Source organism: Acinonyx jubatus, chromosome D1 (genome assembly GCF_027475565.1).
Source record: "Acinonyx jubatus isolate Ajub_Pintada_27869175 chromosome D1, VMU_Ajub_asm_v1.0, whole genome shotgun sequence".
Classification (NCBI taxonomy): Eukaryota; Metazoa; Chordata; class Mammalia; order Carnivora; family Felidae; genus Acinonyx; species Acinonyx jubatus.
Genome location: NC_069390.1, coordinates 101,980,735 through 101,997,862, shown reverse-complemented (window position 1 = coordinate 101,997,862; position 17,128 = coordinate 101,980,735). Strand labels below are relative to the sequence as shown.

At 51.9% G+C, this 17,128-nt stretch overlaps 1 protein-coding gene across 8 annotated transcripts in view; it reads left to right on the top strand.

The window, feature by feature from the left end:
* The window catches only part of TTC12 (tetratricopeptide repeat domain 12), a 53,655-nt gene extending 38,795 nt beyond the window's left edge, over window positions 1–14,860 (top strand). Inside the window, exons 13-21 of one of the 8 annotated variants that reach the window (XM_015084555.3) lie at window positions 5,320–5,412; window positions 6,408–6,468; window positions 7,262–7,399; window positions 7,869–7,967; window positions 8,420–8,488; window positions 10,847–10,948; window positions 12,188–12,287; window positions 13,225–13,450; window positions 14,481–14,857. In XM_015084555.3, the coding sequence (XP_014940041.1) occupies window positions 5,320–5,412; window positions 6,408–6,468; window positions 7,262–7,399; window positions 7,869–7,967; window positions 8,420–8,488; window positions 10,847–10,948; window positions 12,188–12,287; window positions 13,225–13,450; window positions 14,481–14,556 (964 nt within the window). In that variant the 3' untranslated portion in view covers window positions 14,557–14,857. The other 7 variants (XM_027036530.2, XM_027036529.2, XM_015084553.3 and 4 more) reach the window with 7 other exon arrangements.
* The last annotated feature ends 2,268 nt before the right edge of the window (window positions 14,861–17,128 follow it).

Genomic DNA, 17,128 nt, shown 5'->3' with positions numbered 1-17,128 from the left:
GTCTCACAGATATTAGAGATGGCGGAGATGGTAGCCCCTCCATCTGGACTGGGCGTCCAGCTCTAGGACAGGCCGTGGGCTCCTGCCCCTTCGGCCTCAGTGCTCCTTCTACCCTCTTTTTGCCTGTACTTCTTCCATTCCTGTTTGTGGTAACTCTGATTTTGCATGTTCTTCAAGCCCTTCTGGAGCAAGGTAGAGCATAAATAAATCAAACACGTCTCGAATACTCTTGCACGTAGATCTGTCCAAGGCATCCGGCTGTAGAAACAGCATGTGCCTCTCCCTTATTACACCTGATAAAAGAAAAAACTGAACCCCAGTGATTCTGTCCAGTGCTTTTCAGTAGAAATATTATTAGTTTTTCCATGCAAAATTCTCATTTTCTCTATGAAAAGAGCTGCATGTTGGCAATTTCGTGTCGTTCAACCCAGTAGAAGCAGGAGCCATGACGACAGCTTGCTCTATTCGTGTTTCACACACCGTCTAAAAATGAGTTGGCTTCCGATTCTTCCCACTATCATTACCTCACCTTCTCTCTTCTCAGCCTGGGAGGTCGGCGAGATCAGTGTTATGACACCATTTCACAAATGGGGCAGGAGGAGCTGCCTCAGAGAAGCAGGGAATCTCACCCTGCCGTGTCTCTGCAGGCCAGCCCTCTCTCCGATCCCAGACCAAGCTGAGGCCTCCGGGGCCCCACCCCGTGTGGGGAGGACGTCCTCTGTGCTCAGGACCGGGTGGTTATTGAGCCCCTCCCCGTCTCAGCCCAGGGGCAGCCCCCATGGCTCACAGGCAAAGGCAACCCCCCTGAAGCTCAGCCCACACAAGCAGATGGATCATTCGAGTTAAGTCCTCAAAAGCACGTTTCACATTTCACATGACTGCAGTCATTTCCTCAGTACCTTCCTCATGGTTTTTCATTTGGTTTTGGTCTGAGTAAATGTAGCTGAGTTGTCATAAGCCACCCCCTCCCAGCTGTCTCTGAATTGCTTGAATTGTAATTTGAATTTTTCCATTGTTTTGGAGAGTGGCGTTTATGAGCATCTCACACAGTACGGCCTAGTCCCCAGGCTGTCGAAGACACTCAGCTTCTTACCTTCTGCCCACTATTAAACCAGAAAGAGATGGAATGTGTTCTCTGAAATGAAGGGAGACGGTTCGGCGCAGGACAAGGAGGCACCCAGGTCCCATGACCCTCGCGGGCACACATACCACATTCCTTTTCACGTGCTTTTCCCCAAATGAGAAGTTGGAGCGACGAACGTGCTCTGACAGGCACCGAGCGAGGGCTAATATCACTTTGTGGAAAGCACTGGGGTTTTCAGTTCAGCAGTCATGACCCCAGAGCCTCTGCTCGTCTCCTTCTATTCACGTGGCCCAGGAAAGCTGCTTAGCCTCCATGCACTCCGGTGTCTCATCTGTATCACAGACTAACGATGAAGCTTAACAGAAGTGATACACGTATGCCAGTTACAGTTTTCTCTGCAGCACTTTACACAGCACTTGGCCAGGAGACGCTGGTCTCGTTTACCTCGCGTAACAAAAAAGACTAAAGATGGCAACACCAGTTCAATGACTTAAAGATATCCGGGTCAAGGTCTCTGTCCTTCTCTTGACCTTTCCCTCATGGTCCCATGAGGGTGCTGCAGCTCCAAGTATCACATCCCTTGTTGAGACAGGTTAATAGCAGCTAGGATCTGTCCCATTTATCAAGAGAAGCTACTCCTTATTTCTGTTGGATCAGGATTGTGTCCTATGCCACTCCTGTGGGCAAAGTGGCTCCAGGAGAGTCAGGTAGGATAGAAGGGGAGAGCAGCGTATCTGTGGGATTAGCCACCAAACGGCATCCGCCACAGTAAAGAAAGGAACTGGTGGGGTGCCTGGGTGGCTCAGTTGGTTAAGCGTCCAGCTTCAGCTCAGGTCATCATCTTGCGGTTCGTGGGTTTGAGCCCCAGGTCAGGCTCTGTGCTGACAGCTCAGAGCCTGGAGCCTGCTTTGGATTCTGTGTCTCCCTCTCTCTCTCTCTACCCCTCCCCTGCTCGAACTCTGTCTCTGTCTCAAAAATAAACGTGAAAGAAAGAAAGAGAGGGAGGGAGGGAGGGAGGGAGGGAGGGAGGGAGGGAGGGAGGAAGGAAGGAAGGAAGGAAGGAAGGAAGGAAGGAAGGAAGGAAGGAAGGAACTGGAGTCATACCTGACACATGGTGTGGACTCAATAACTTTTAAAAGCATTTTCATTTTCTCTCTTCAGGGTCTATTTGCTCAGGGTCCTAAACTGAGGTGAACGTGCATTTGTTGGTTCACCAGAGCATTTTCTGACCTGGGATCCACTATAGGGACAGCTGTCTGTCAGCAGAGCAGAAAATCTGCCATCCAAAAAGGAGACAGGAGGGAGGAGAAAGGACCTCTATGTCCTTACTGGATAATGACTCCAGTTAGGATGTGTGTCTTGTCACATGGAGAGGAAGTCTCGTTGTTCACGTCTCTTGAGACAAACACCAAGGTGAGCCAAGACTGCCGGCTCCACTTCTGTGCATTTCAGCGTCGTTTTGTCCATCCTCAAGACTGAAGAAAACAGAATTAAACTGATGAGTGAAGACTCTGAACTAACTGTAAAATCCGTAATTTCTGATAGCAGGAACACTAGAACACTTTTCTAAGGAAGTCGAGGATTTGCAGAAGCTTGGAGTTACCTGGGACCACAGAAACAGTCCAGTCCAGCCCCATCCAGTGCCGCTGTCCCCTTTGCGGTACCCCACTGTGGTCTGTGTGTGATGCCCTCCAGGGAGGACTCCAGCATTGTCATTGTATTCTTCTCCATGTGATTAGGACGGGTGCTAGAGCAGCTAGTAGACTGGGAAACTTGCCCCAGCCAATTAGAGGATGCAGATCTCCCCTCCCAGGGCAGCCCATCCTGTTCCGGGCTAGTTCTGACTGATGGAAAGCTATCTCCTTGCACTGGACACAAAGTGCCTGCCCCATTCCACACTCCTTACAGGGAGGCCGTGGTCCAGTCTGTTGGAGGCCTCCGGACCGCTTCAATTCTCCCACTTTCCAGTGTTTGCGGCATCTGAAGACACTGATCTTTTCCAGGTTAAGCATCCTGGTTTCCTTGACCGTTCTTCAGATTATTTGACTTCCAGACCCCTCCTGGAACGAGCTGCTGAATAACCCGGTGGCATAGATGTGGGTGGCTGGAGTCCACTCCTAAACCCCAATCCCCAACGTGATGGTCCCTTTTCTGCCTCTATTGTTGGCTGCCCCGTGGCACTGGGTCCTGTGGATTGCTGCACTCTTCGTGAAACTCCAGCACGTGGCTGGCCACCCCTCGTGGCCCTCCTTCTGCCCCCAGGCTCTTCCTTCCTGGTTTCCTTGGCAAACTCCCCTTATGCGGTCACCCTTGCAAATCAGGGATCCTACTCTTGGCCCTCTTCTCATTCGTGGCCTCAATTATCACATACAAGTCCCTCTCTTGAGTGCCAGAAGACCTTCCTCTGCTGCCGGACATCTTCCATGTCAACACCACAGGCATCACTAGGTTAAATCACAAGTGGTTCTTCAAAGCAGACCCTCTGCCTGAATTTCCTATCTTCATAGGTGGCACTTCCATCCACCCAGTCGCTTAAGCCAGACTCCTGAGGGCCCCTCTGGGTGGGAAGATGGTATATTGTCACTTCTCCCTCTTCCGCATCCCGGGATCCTTCCTTAGGGCTCTCTTCTGGCATCTGTGAGCACCCCTTCTAGGCCTTCACGAGGGCCTCTCTCTTCCCAACTGTGTGTCTCGCCCTGCCCCTGCCTCAGCGAATCCCCCCATCTTTACTATCTGGACCATTCCAGTTCTCCCCCTGTTGGATCCCCTGTCTCCTGTACGGTGGGCTCCAGTCCGGCCTCCGCCATTCCACCATAGGGATTTGCCTCCGATGCACATCTGTTCTGTTATGTGCCTACTTAAAATTCCAGAATGACTCTCTACGGCCTGTAGCATTAATTCTCCAACACCGCGAAACACAGTGCTCGGGAACTCCCTGCACACTTCACTAAGACGCAGCCTCCGCCAAAGACCGAGAGGCCAACGAAGCTGCCTCCCCCACCATACACCAGCACACTCGGCAAAACCTAGGCCCGCGGGTGAAGCACAAATTGCCAGCAGGCCACAGAAGGCGCAGCACCCCGCCTTGCCGCTCGCTGTCCTGTCCTCGTGCCGTAAGCAGCAGCTATGAGGAACTGCTGGTGTCCCCACGTGTACCCCTGCTGTTTTGTGCCTCACCATCCTTGTGAATGCCGTGTGCTCTGCTTGTGATGCTCTGCCCCTGTCCCCGTGTGCCTGACACGGAGCTGAGACGTTGTCTTATTTCCTTGCTGCGGCCCCAGAACCCACCACACCGCCTGGCACTTTGTCATCAGTAAGTGATGTCGGTTGAACGAACAAACACAAGTGAACACTGTACTTTCGGGGGACAGCCGACATGCCCTCTGCTCTCTGAAGCCTTTATCTCCGTCCTCCCACACCACACACCAGGGAGACACTGTGCCCACTTTACATGCATTTGTTTCTAACATACCACCTAACACGTGTGTCACTGTAGGGGACCAGGCGCCCAGCACTGTATCCCTGCACTGAGCCCAGCACCGAGCACACAGTAGGTGGTTAGTGCGGGTTGGCTGGACAGATGACTCCTAGCGGTGGCAGCCAGGCCGTTAGGACAGCCACAGACTGCATTAGCTTTTTTTGGCAGCTGTAGCACACTGTTTGTTCATTCTGGGTTTGCGATTGGCTAAATGCCCTTGAATCTTTCATATGAGCCAGGTCTGAACCAGGTCTTTCAGGTCTATTGCTCATACAGAATTTGCAGCAGTAACGGGAGGGCTTTGAATTTAACCCTATTCAATATCATCCGACATATTCAGCAGCCCGTCAAAATCTTGTTGAAACCTTACTCCATCCCCCACCTCGTTAGGGGGCCCTCCCTCCCACTTGAGTCGGCAGCAGATTAGGAAGCATGCCACCTAGATGCCACTTATGGTGATTGAAGTTGGCAGAGGTGTCAGAGATTCCGTCCCAGTTGACATCTGATAGTCAGTGAACTTTGGTTAAAACTGTTCAACCCTCTGGGAGTTTAAGCGGCAGAGTCATCCCCATAGGAAAGTGTCTGTCTCTTTGGGGTGGGCAGGGAGCTGGGCTGCTCAGGAGGACGTAGTGAGGCCACCTTTCAGCTTATGTGACCCAGACGCACACTCCTTTCTGGCCTTTTTGTGAGGTCTCCTTGTTGGGGATGCTGTCGGCTGGAGGACAGCCTGCTCTGAGGTTGTTCTGGATTTTTGCAGATTGTTGGAAGCCCTGGTGTCCTTTCTTGATTTCTCAGATAAGAAGGCCAACTCTGCTATGGAACTGCTCACAGACTTGGCTCTGGAAGAAAGGTAATTTTTATTTCCAGAAACTGACATTTCCTTTTCAACATTTGTAAAAGTGTCTGATCTTTAAAAATATGCAGTATGCAGGGAGGTTTGGCCAACTGAGCATCATAAGATTCACTGAGTAGAAGAGCCGCTGCCTTCCAAGCAGGGGGCTGTGGCTGGCCCTTCCAGTCCCCCCTGCCTGCAGGGGGACCCCCGTCCTTCATGGGTCTGGAAGCAGTAACAGACTTAAAAAACGGTACCTCTCACAGTTTACAAAGCTACTGTCAGTTGGAGAAGCTTCCTTCCCTTCATCAGTGCCCACTCGGAACTGCCCAGCAAATGTGTGTTGAATGAGTCTGAGAATAGAAAGCAACCTGCCCTTGGGTTCTCAGTGGCATTGTGGGTAATCCCCCCTTCCCTCCACTTAGCTGCTGGGGAAGACAGCAGAGGTCTTCAATTTTCATAATTCTTGGGGGTTTAAGTGCATCTTTGGTCTGTTTTTAAATCTCACAAACTTAAGGGTGTCTTGCTTAGCATGGTCCTATGATGAGAAAGAGCTGTCTGTGCCCACAGACAGGCCATGGCACGGGCCAGGAATGTGTCAAAGCCGCTCTAGTAGGAGCAGATGTGTGTGTATCTGGGCCCTCCTCACCGCTGTGCAATAAACATGCTTGCTCTGGGTTTCCTGTTTGCACGGCACACAGAACCAGGGGAGGGCCGGGCTGGTGGTGAGTGAGCTTGGCAGAAATCGAGGGATTCCAGCAACTTCCACACTAAAAGAATTACCACGTGAGGTCTGCTATTTAACGTCAAAGGCAATTCTCCAGACTTAGAAAAATTAAAGCCACATTACATACCCAGTGACATTTTTTTTTGGTTCAGAATAAATCATCCATGCACACTGCACATCACACGGTCCCTGAGCCTGTGATACTCTGCTCCCTTACCCAAGACACCGTATTTCTGTTATAGTCTGTGCAGTGTAGAACTAAATCGTGGGGATGTTTTCTCCACAGATTCCAAGTCTGGTTCCAGGCCAACCTTCCAGATGTGCTCCCGGCACTCACAGGTGTTCTGGTGAGCAAGCCCGCATTTTTCGCACCTGTGACAGACATTCGCAGACGCGTGAGCAGAGCCGTTTAAACACACTTTACGCCCCAGAACTCCTGTTGTCTCTCGGGTTGATTAATCATTTCTTCACAGCTGGAATTGACACAATTCTGTTATTACAACAAGTGCAGTTGGGACAGGTGGGGAGGGCCTATGAATGGGGCTCGAGTGCCGGGGAAAAGACGATGGGTGTGGACTGTGTCTTAGGTGGAGGCAGAGAGAGGGTGTCAGCTCCGGTCGGTCAGTCCCCTTCTGACCCCAAGGCTTGTCGTAAGTACCACGGGCAGCCGTGTCCCTGAGTGGTGGTCATCCCCAGCGGGAAGGCAAGTAGTGATTTGAGCTGATGAAGCAGGACATAGCAAGGTGGGGTCCTCCTAGGACAGCATGCTATGACTGGACCCTGTGCCATGGGAGTCATCAAAGTCTCAGGGGACCTGAGAGCTTGCCCACATGCCTGTATTCCACGCAGATGGAAATGGAAGCTCTGAGAAGGGACGAGACTCGCCCCAGCCCTCCCAGCGGGTTGGTGGAGTCACTGAGATGAAGCCCCAGGCCTCCCCATCCCAGGCTAGGATGCTTTTGGGTCCACTGCCTGTGTGCCTCCCTCCATGCTGATGCCAGGTGGCCCCATTGGTACCCCTGGGTGACATTCCGCAGTCTGCTTCCCAGGCATTTTGCTGAGTGAGGGATGCCCCTAGAGACTGCTCTGGCATCGTTTGCCTGCTCTCTGCAGACTTTCCTTCTCTTGGCTCATTCTTAGAGGAGAGAACCTACAATAACCAACACGTCAGCTCTTTGCCAGTGTATTGCCCTTGTGGGAAACCTTAGTGCTGAGGCTGCCGTCCGAAGACAGATGTGTGCCTCTGAAGAGTTCGGGGATGCCTGTCTGGGCCTCATGGTACTGTGACTCTTCCGTTCAGAATGTAGTCCTTTACCTGCTTTGGGAGCAGTGGCTTCTTCTTGATTAGCCGGCTTTTCCAAAAATTCTTTTTGAGGGTGCTGGAGCCAGTGGCTTACCCCTTCTACAGCCATAGATTTTATGGGTGGCCGGACTTAAAGAGCCCTCCATCCACCCTGGAGAGTTTGGAGGACTTTCCGGTGGAGTTGGCTTGACTGCCCACTCCCCAGTTTAAACATAGGACCGGGCCGAGCCACAGTCTCATGGCTCAGGCACCAGAGATTCCTTGCAAGTCTTCTCCACTAACACTAATTCACGGAACTGGTCTCTGATCTTCCACCATCTCCTAGGGTCACATCACTGACAGTTCAGGGTGCATGAGTAACTAAGATCACTGCCAAAGGGATGAGGTGGCCGTGAAAAGCTGCAGGGCAGAAAGGTCACTGATCCCTTTGCTTTGTTTCCCAAGGCCAGGTGTGAAGAGGCTGTGGACCTGTTCAGAGACGTCCTGTACACGCTCCTGGGACTTGTGATGAACTTGTGTCTTCAGTCCCCCTTCATCTGTGAGGTACGGCAGTCTTTCCTCCCTGCCGGGAGCCCCGGCACAACCCAAGCCCAAGCCTGTGCATTGATAGAACTGCTCTGGCTTTCAGAGAGAGAATAGAAGCGGGGGACTCACACCCTGGTGGCGGGAATGGGGAGAGCAGGACGGACGCTGTGTCACTCTGCTCCAGAAAGTGGACTGAGTGTCCAGGATGTGCTGAGCACAGTGCTAGGTTCTGCCTTTCCAAAGTCAAGTAAAATGTGCTCCCCGCCCTCAAGGCATTGCCCTGTAGTTAGGGAGATGAGACAGTTGTGGGAAGAAGCAAGAGCGATGGAAGAAGGGGTCGTGAGAAAAATACGGACAGAGTGTGGCCATGCTGAAGAGGGAGAGGCCAGTGCTGTTGGCTCAGAAGGAGCTCCATGGAGGATTCAGATTAACAGGCCATTCAGACCTCCTCCTCTCTCCTGTTGTGGCAGGTTTGGGCTGTGGAGGTGAGCAGAAGGTGCATGTTTCTACTCAACAGCCAGGATGGAGGGATCCTGACAGTAAGTGTCTCCCCGGGAGATCCAGAAACAGCTTCCTTTGTTGTTCCAGGGGAGTCGGTGACCATCCAACCCAGTGCCCATCTGTGGACCCCCAAGAGTCCATGGACCCAAGTCAGGAATCTCTTTTCTGTATGGTTTGCAACTTAACAACTTCCACAGTTTAATTATAGGATTTGTCCTATTCCAAGATATCCTGGTGCAAATTGGACAGGTGATGAGATTTCATTTACAATCTTTTTCCGTAGTCAAGAAAGCCAGGCCTGTATTTTGAAGCCCATGATCCCAGAGGCTGTTTATGCACAATGGTTTTAGCCCCCTTGGACATGCATGCTGGGGTGGCTTTCTTATTTCTGCTTCTGACATTGGGACAAGAAAGCTGAGAAAGACCTGTGGTCAACACACAGAGCATCGGGGGGACATCAGTATGATCCACAGACCATTTGCTGTCATCCAAGGATGTGTTGTTTACTCACAGAAGTAATCACCCCAACTTCTCCACCTATTAGGTCAGGGCCCTAGTGCTCAGAGAAACACCTGGGGCACATCCAGCAGGTGTGGGAAACCAATCCTCCAAGGGAGCACATACTGGAGACTGGGTCCAGGATCACAATAAAGGTTCTGAACAGATGCGACGAGCCCTGTGTGGGACTAGTGTGCCTGCAACTTCCCCAAAGTCAATTCAGACAGGACAGGGTGGAGGGTTTTCACGTGGACTCCTGGAGTGCATGGCAGGTCTCCAGGGTCCCTGGAACCCCCTGAAATTGTATCGACAGTTTTGGGGGCACATGCATTTTCATGGCAGAGGCATCATGCCTTTCATCAGATCCTCAAAATAAAGACCCATCACCCCAAAAGTGGCAAGCATCACTATTGTCAGGTGCTTGGGTTTTCCAGAATGGTTTAGACGAGAGCTAGCGAGCTAACCTTTTAAGGACTCTCCTGGCCAGATGTTTCTAGGACTCTCTGCCTGTGCCTCAGTCAGGTGCTGACCGACCGGCTTGTTGGACAGAGCAGCAGTGTCACCAGAGCCATCTGGTCCCTTGGTAGTGGGCTCTCCCCTCTGTCTTGGGCCTAACAAGAGATCTGTAGTGTCAGCTGTGGCAACATTCTGGCACCTGTAGGGAGCAGATGAGGGAAATAAGACTGATCATATGGTAATACCCATATTTATCCCTTCTCTGTAGGGAAACCTCATTAAAATCAGACTGAAAACATTAGGGAAGGAAAAAAAACTAGAAATCCACACTGACAAAATGAACAGGCAAGAGATCATCAGTCAGTTTTTAAATAATTTTAACCCGTTTCTGGAAGATAAAGAACACCTACAAACGTCATAGCTAGTGAGTCAGGGCTGAAGGAACCTCAGTGCAGAGAACAGATACAGAGGACACAGATTTGCCTTGTAGGACCCTGGAGAGGCTCAAGACTCCAGAACACCAGGTGCTACAGAGGCTACAAGTAAGAGATGGGGGACCGCGTATGGCAATCAGGTGTCTATACCTCTGGTGGAAAATCAGAGCTTTTTTTCTCCAAGGGAATTGACAGGCCAAAGAAAAATGTTTTGCTTTCTAGTGTCTGGGAGTGCTACCTCTGCACGTGTCAGTCGACAGACTCCCAATAAACACAGCACACCGGAATATATTTTTATTGCTCTTTCATAAGTGTGCCCATAAATGGGCAGCTAAGGGTCACGGGACATTTCAGGGAAGCCACACACAGAAATAGAAAAAGCAAGAGAAACAGAAAAACATGAACCCAGAAGAAATAGAGATGATATAGGAAACAAAAGAAAAAGTGACGATCGTTTGTGTCCTCCGAAAGATTCAAGATAACATATCTATAACACCTAGCAAGCTCTTTGATAAAAACAACAGCTAGCTCTTTGATAAAAAGCAAAGTGGAACCAGAAAATCATAAATGGCGTCCGCCAGAAAGCAGAACAGGCAGACAGAGATTCAGACAAGATGAAGGACAAGCTAAGAGAGAGACCCTGAGGATCAATCCAAGAAGCCTGCCGTCTAGTAAAGACCCTGCTACTCCCGGAGCACTGCAGGGTGTCGGGGCAGGACTTTGTGTGCCAGAGCTGACCTGCTCGGTTCCATGTAGAGCTGAAATGAACGGGGCCCCTGCATGCCAGCGGCCCTGTTTCCAGCCCTTGAGTCACCTGTCCTGCACCTGTATAATGAACACTGCTTCCTGCCTATTCCTTGGCCACTACATATTTGTAAAACCGAGGTGCGTGTTTTGCTCCCCACACTAATGATTGTTTTCGCCTCACTAAACTACTTGCTGACTTTTAAAGGTCATCAGAATTTATGAACAGAACGATTAATGATCTTCACTTTCCGCTTCACCCAGAGAGCCGCTGGCGTCCTCAGCCGCACCCTGTCTTCCTCTCGGAAGATTATTGAGGAGGCCCTGAGAGCAGGAGTGGTGAAGAAGATGATTAAGTTCCTAAAGGTAGAGCAACTTACTGGGTTACAACCACTTGCATTTCCAGGAGCGGCACAGGTTATCTGAGGGACAGAATTAAGGAGGGTTTTGTTCCATTCAGGGGCTGCCATTTCACCCCTGCCCTCTGTGAAACTTCTTGAATGAGGATTCCTTCCACCTGTCACCCAAGACAGTGCTCTGAACATCACCGTAAGACTGCTGAACAGATCCGTAAATTGTTCCTTAGAAGCATCCATAACAATTGGTGGCCACTCGAGCCTCACTTAAAAATATACAGGCTCTGTCCCCGAAAAAGATGGTTGGCGTGGCTTTCCACAAGGTCCCACGGGCCCCTTGTTTGGCTCGTGTTCTGCTGGCCATGCTTTCTCCGGCTGTCTGGAGAATGTTGGCTGTAGCTCCGCTTATGAGGGAGGGAGGGGGCAGCGTTGCTCTGGGACAAAATGGTGCTTCCGTGATCTGAGTCAGCGCAGCAGCTGAAGTAGACCCACCGGAAGGACCAGGTGAATAAGGACCCCACGGGAGGCCTTCTCATAAAACCCCAGGCTGAGCAGGGCCAGGAGGCATGCTCTGTCGGGGGGCCGCTGCTGAGGCAGGGGCAACATTGAGGGGTAGAAGGTTGGGTCAGCGTTATTAAGCTGCCACATGGACAATGACCATCACTCACCCCATGCAAGTCTTGCACCCCGCCGGAAACTGCTGATCACGTGCACACACTTGTGCACTGTGCATGTATATATGCACGTGTGCCTCTTGAAGATCCTGCATTGGGTGATTTTGAGGGTTGTGAGTTGACAGTTGTCACCTCTTAAAATGATCTAGATTTGTGATGTTCTCCATGCAGGCCTGTCAGCCTGACAGCCTTAGCAAGTCATTCCCCATTCTCCAGTGGTGAGGTGACACGGTGAAAGGCGGGGGGGGCGCTCTTCCTCCCTCTTTGGTACATCTGCCAGTCAACAGCATCATGCCTTCCTCAGCCACTCACTCATAAAACCTTCTCCAGGCAATTACCCAGTGCACATGACAGGCCCGCATTCCTGTCGGGCTGTGGGCTGTGCTGCTGGGGACGGGAATGACACCAGCCTGGCAGGGCCCGGGCCTGCTCACCGGGAAGCACCCGCCATTCTCGGGGGAACTGTGTTTTAGAAGTTTGGGAAGCCGCTCACCCAGGTACAGCTGCTCGCTGGTTTGTGGCCAAGAACAATCAGAGGAGTGACTTTATTTTTCCAATTTCATTCTGAAACCCAGACGGGAGGCCAGACCGCATCACGATATGCCGTGAAGATACTAGCTATCTGCACTAATAGCCAACACGAAGCACGAGAAGCAGTGATAAGACTGGATCAAAGTAAGTGATAGTTTCCCTGGGCAAGAGCCTACATCCCAGAGGTTAATCCCGCCTCACAGCTGCCCAGGGAGCAGGGGCGAGGCGTGGGGAGAGGCACTGCAGAGCCCTGTTAACCTCTCTCTAGACTTCTGCACTGTTTACTAAGATTATCTGTTTCACCCTGTTCTGGAAGCATTTAATTAGCCTTCAGCTGCACACAGGTAGCACACCCATGCTGGAGACCCTGCTGCAAAGCAACTCAAAGATGACAGGATCGAGGCCAGGAGCCACTGCCTCTCTCCTAGTAAACTGAAATGGTTTCTTTGGGTTTTTTTATTAATTTTTTTTAACATTTATTTATTTTTAAGAGAGAGACAGAGCATGAGCGGGCTCATGCAGAGCATCTGCTTCGGCTGATCTAACGCGAGTTCTCTCCCTTCACGGACCTTTAGTGAGCAGGGAAGGTAGCAGAGTGGGAGGCAGCCTTAGTCTAGTAACTAAACATGGCTGCGGTCATGTACAGCGGGTGTTCCCAGCGAGGCAGCCTGCGAATGTTCTTCACACGTCCTCTGGCATGGAAGAAGGAGCCCTTCTTTTGCATCCTGCTCCTTGCCCTGCAGCCACAGGGAGCAGGCCCGGGGCCCCCTACTTGGGGCCCTCAAATGGAGTGCAGGGGCTTAGAATGGGGACTTTAGGGAAGACAGACCTGTGTGACACGTAACATTCAGCCACACAACGACTGTGTCACGCTGGGCACTGCCCTGGGCACCCGAGAAACATCAGAGATGCATCCAGGAGCCGAGGAGGTCCATAGTACTCAGCAAATACTTGCTGAGTGACCAAGTGACATGTCAGAGCTTTGGGGAGGCTCAGTGTCACTGACACTCCAGGTGCTCCTCCTGTCCCTTGCTGTTTGAGGTTCAGAGGAACAGATGCTGGTTCTCTCCCCTCCCTCTAGAGTTTGGCATTCTGCTGAGGCTGCTCAGCTCAGAGGATGAGATTGTGGTGGCCAACGCTGCCCTCTGCCTGGGGAACTGCATGGAGGTGCCCCGTGCCGCGTCTTCCCTGCTGAAGACGGACATTGTGCAGGTGCTGCTAAGGCACGCAGGTGGCGACGCCCAGAAGACAGCCGTGCAGCTGAACGCAGGGATCGCCCTGGGGAAGCTGTGCACGGCCGAGCCCAGGTATGCACCCGCTCCAAGCCGGGGTGGCCCGCGTCAGTTACATCCTGGAAGACGCAGGGCCAGCAGAGGTACCATGCGGTGGCTATGTGGTGGCTGGGCCTCTGTGCCACCCAGAACTCCGTGGAGAGCCCCGGGAGTCCTGGTGCTTCCTGTGCACACAGGTGTTAGGCCCAGTAGCTACATCCCTCAGAGACCTGGGCTCTCAGGCTCCAGTGAGAGAGGGGGAGGATGCTTCTCTGACAGGCATCTGTCCTGTGCACTCACTGCCATCATCTTCCCTCCATTCCATTCTCTCCTTCTCTTCTAGCTTCTTGCCCATCTGTCCACGCATCTCTCCTCCTTCACTTTTTTGCCCGTTGCCTGAGCATGTGGGAGAATGCCCAGTGAGGGCCACATTCCCGTGCTGGAGGAAACTGAAGCAAGAATGGCATGTTTAAGACAAGCCAGGGCAAGAGATCTCTGCTCTCACTGTGTGCATTGCTTCCCTTTTAGCTCAGGCTTCTGTTCTGCTCTGGCTGGGTTCTGATGTGCTGAAATACCTAGCTATCATGCATGTCTGAGGGATGGAGTCCCGGCGTAGGAGAGGGGTGCCTTCCATGGACAGGGAGCAGAGCTGGCTCCTTCTCTTCCAGACTAAGCCCTCTGATTCCTCCCCAGAGAGTGAGAGTGTCGACTGGGATCACATCTGAGGCCCTTTCAAGTTCTGTCTGATTGTTCAGACGGAAGGCACAAATAAAATCTTTCTTCTACAGAAAGCAAGGCACATTAGCTAGGTTGAGCTCAAAGTGGCAACCTACTGGGGAGTCCCCGAGAGCAAGGCCCCGTCGGATCAGCCTGTCCATCTGCCACTCATGACAGTATTTACCGTGTTTTTGTACCTCCCTGAGCACCTTACGTGCTTTGATGGCCAGGGCTCCCAGGGCAACAGCTACTTCCCCTTTCTGCCTCACCAGCCAGCTTCTACCTGAGAGGGGGTGGCTCCAGGCACCATGGCATTGATGTCCTGAACTTGGTGTTCTGATTATGGCAGATTTGTCGCTCAGCTGAGAGAGCTGCACGGGATAGAGATTCTCAACTCCACCATGAAGTACGTGGCTGATTCTTAAGATATGTGACGTCTGTGCACATTTTCAGCATCATGGGACTGTGTGCTAGGGGTGGTTCCTGTGCTAATAAAGACTGTCTGAATGGCCACTCCAGAGCTGGGCATTGTTTTCAGATGTTTGCCTTCTGGTTCTCACTGATAATGGCAGAGTGGGTGTCAGGCCGGCCGCGGTGTTGGAAACCACTCAGCATCCATCACACTTTCCTCCTCCTGTCCCTTCCTGCCCTGCAGGGCCTGGACGCCAGCAAACAAAAAGCCACATTTCCCAGATCCCCTTGTAAGCAATGTTTCTAGACAGGAACCAGACTCCTCCCGCCCCTTTGGCTGTTTCTGCTGGTAACATCCAAGAAACATCAAGTTTTTCGACAGCGGGATCTCAGTGTCCGAGTTCCAGCTCCAGAGTGCCCAGGGACAGTGGCAGCGGCAGTGGCAGCTTCTTCGGGCCTGGCCTGCCACTGTGCCATGTACTCTTGAATTCAGGGGGTTGAGTAGTAGGGGGAGGCTCCCGAGGCAGGGAGTTCTCTGTGATCCAGGGAATCGTTCCTAGAGGCGCCGCCTGGTGCCTTAGTCCGGCCCACCTAAGGGTGTTCTCAGCACCCTGTTCCTTGTGTCAGATGGTTTTCTGCTTCAAGTGCCAAAGCAGGGGCATCTGTTTCTGCCCTGAACTCGCATAAACATCGACATATTCGTTCCCTGAGCCCACTCTGCACTCTCGCCCCATCCCCAAAATGCACTGCACCCTTACAGCGGCCACCTCTGGACCCCAAGTCCCTAAGTGAAGAGTCTAGTGAGTGACACGACTCTTTCGCATCTCAGCACAGTCACGTGACTATCTCAGGGTAGAGAGCAGGCCCCTCATGGTATAGTGAACACTGAGAGTCTCAGACTGGAGTTCCCAAAACTTACGGTCCTACCCCGCTTCCTGGCAGGTGCATGACTCTGGACAAGTCGCTTAACCTGTCTGAGCTTTGCAGCTTCTGGAAAAGCCAGACTAATAGCTGTCCAACCTATCACCCATGTTGCTGTCAAGCCTAAATGAAGTTTGGGAGCTAAGGGCACTTTGGGAATTACAAAGTGCTGCACAAATAGATTACCAGGGTGGACCTTGAGTTTGAGGGGACTGACTGTGGCATCAGCTAGATTAAATCTGAGGGCCCCAAGCCAGGGTAAAGCCCATGTCCCTTAAGGAATCAGAGCTGGACATTTTCCAGGCCATATAGGAAAGGAAATCCTCCCCCTCCTCAGAGTATTTATTCAACACACCCAAGAAACGATTCTCCACAAGTGAGGTAGCCCTTGGCATGAATTAAGAACTCTGCTCCTGAAACCATGATAGAGAATTGGCATTTTGAGGGGCCAAAAGGAAATCAATAGCCCTGAGACCCTAGAGCTGGGATCGGAGCACCGCCTGGGGCTGGAGTGAGCTCGCTAGAGCACTGTGATGGGGCCACAGCACCATCCCCAGGGGCATGTGACAGGCTGCAGCAGAGAGGCCAGGACCTGTCCACTCAGTCCCATCAGGCAAACAAACACACTTCAAGAGGCTACTGGATTGCAAAGGGAGTCGGCGTGATGCTAACTAAGCAGAGCCCAGAGAAGAAAGTCAGAGGCCGCCAAATGTGCTGTTTTCAGAGGGAATGCAGTGGAGCTTTAAAAATGGAAAAGACTGTCTGCCTGCACAACCAGCAGGCTCCTCTCCTTGGATTCCAAGTTCAGGCCCCTCCTCCCCCTCTGGCTGCACTCCTCCGTGGCTCTTGAAAATGGCTACTATATGTGTAATCTCTTCCCCAAAGAGTGGGAAATATCAGATTATATTATTCTCTCTGCCTCAGAGTGCCTGCCAGAGCAGTAATGTTCCCCGCTTTGGAGGAAGGTCTGGCTGCCCCCGAAGAGCTCTCCCCTCTCGAGGATGGAGAGAGATGTTTTCCATGCCAGTGTTCATCTCCAGTGCAAGCCAGCCCTCCCTAACCTTGTCACCCCCAGCACACGTCACCATGCCGGGCTCCCAGGAGGCATGGAAAATACAGCTCCCACCATCCTTCCCACTCTCTGGGCCACGGCTTATTCAGGGAAAGCCAACCGCTGGTTCCATGGGCAAAGGGGTTGAGATTATCCATCCTAAAGAGAATGTGGTCATGACCAATATGGAACAGAATGACCACCCTGAGGCCACAACAGGGATGTCAGGTAACAGATGGCAAACAGCTGTCCTAGACAATGTGACGGCCATGGTCCTAGAGGTCAGCAAGGCAGGACTAAGGTTAAATGTTGGGAGGAAATAGCAGGAAGGGGCAGGACATGCCTCTGCAGGCACTTTCCTGAGGATCTGTTAACAAGAACTTCCTGGCTTGGAGAGCCTGTTTTCTAAATGCCTTTAGAGTAGGGGCTCTTCAGAAGGCCCCGTAAGAGGAGAGAGTCATTGGAGGTAAAGAAAACATTTACTCTCCTCCCCCATATGAGAGACTCTCTCTTTATTTTGTTTTACTTATTTTTTGAGAGGCAGAGAGACAGTGCGAATGAGGGAGGGGCAGAGAGAGAGGGAGACACAGAATCCGAAGCAGGCTCTGGGCTCT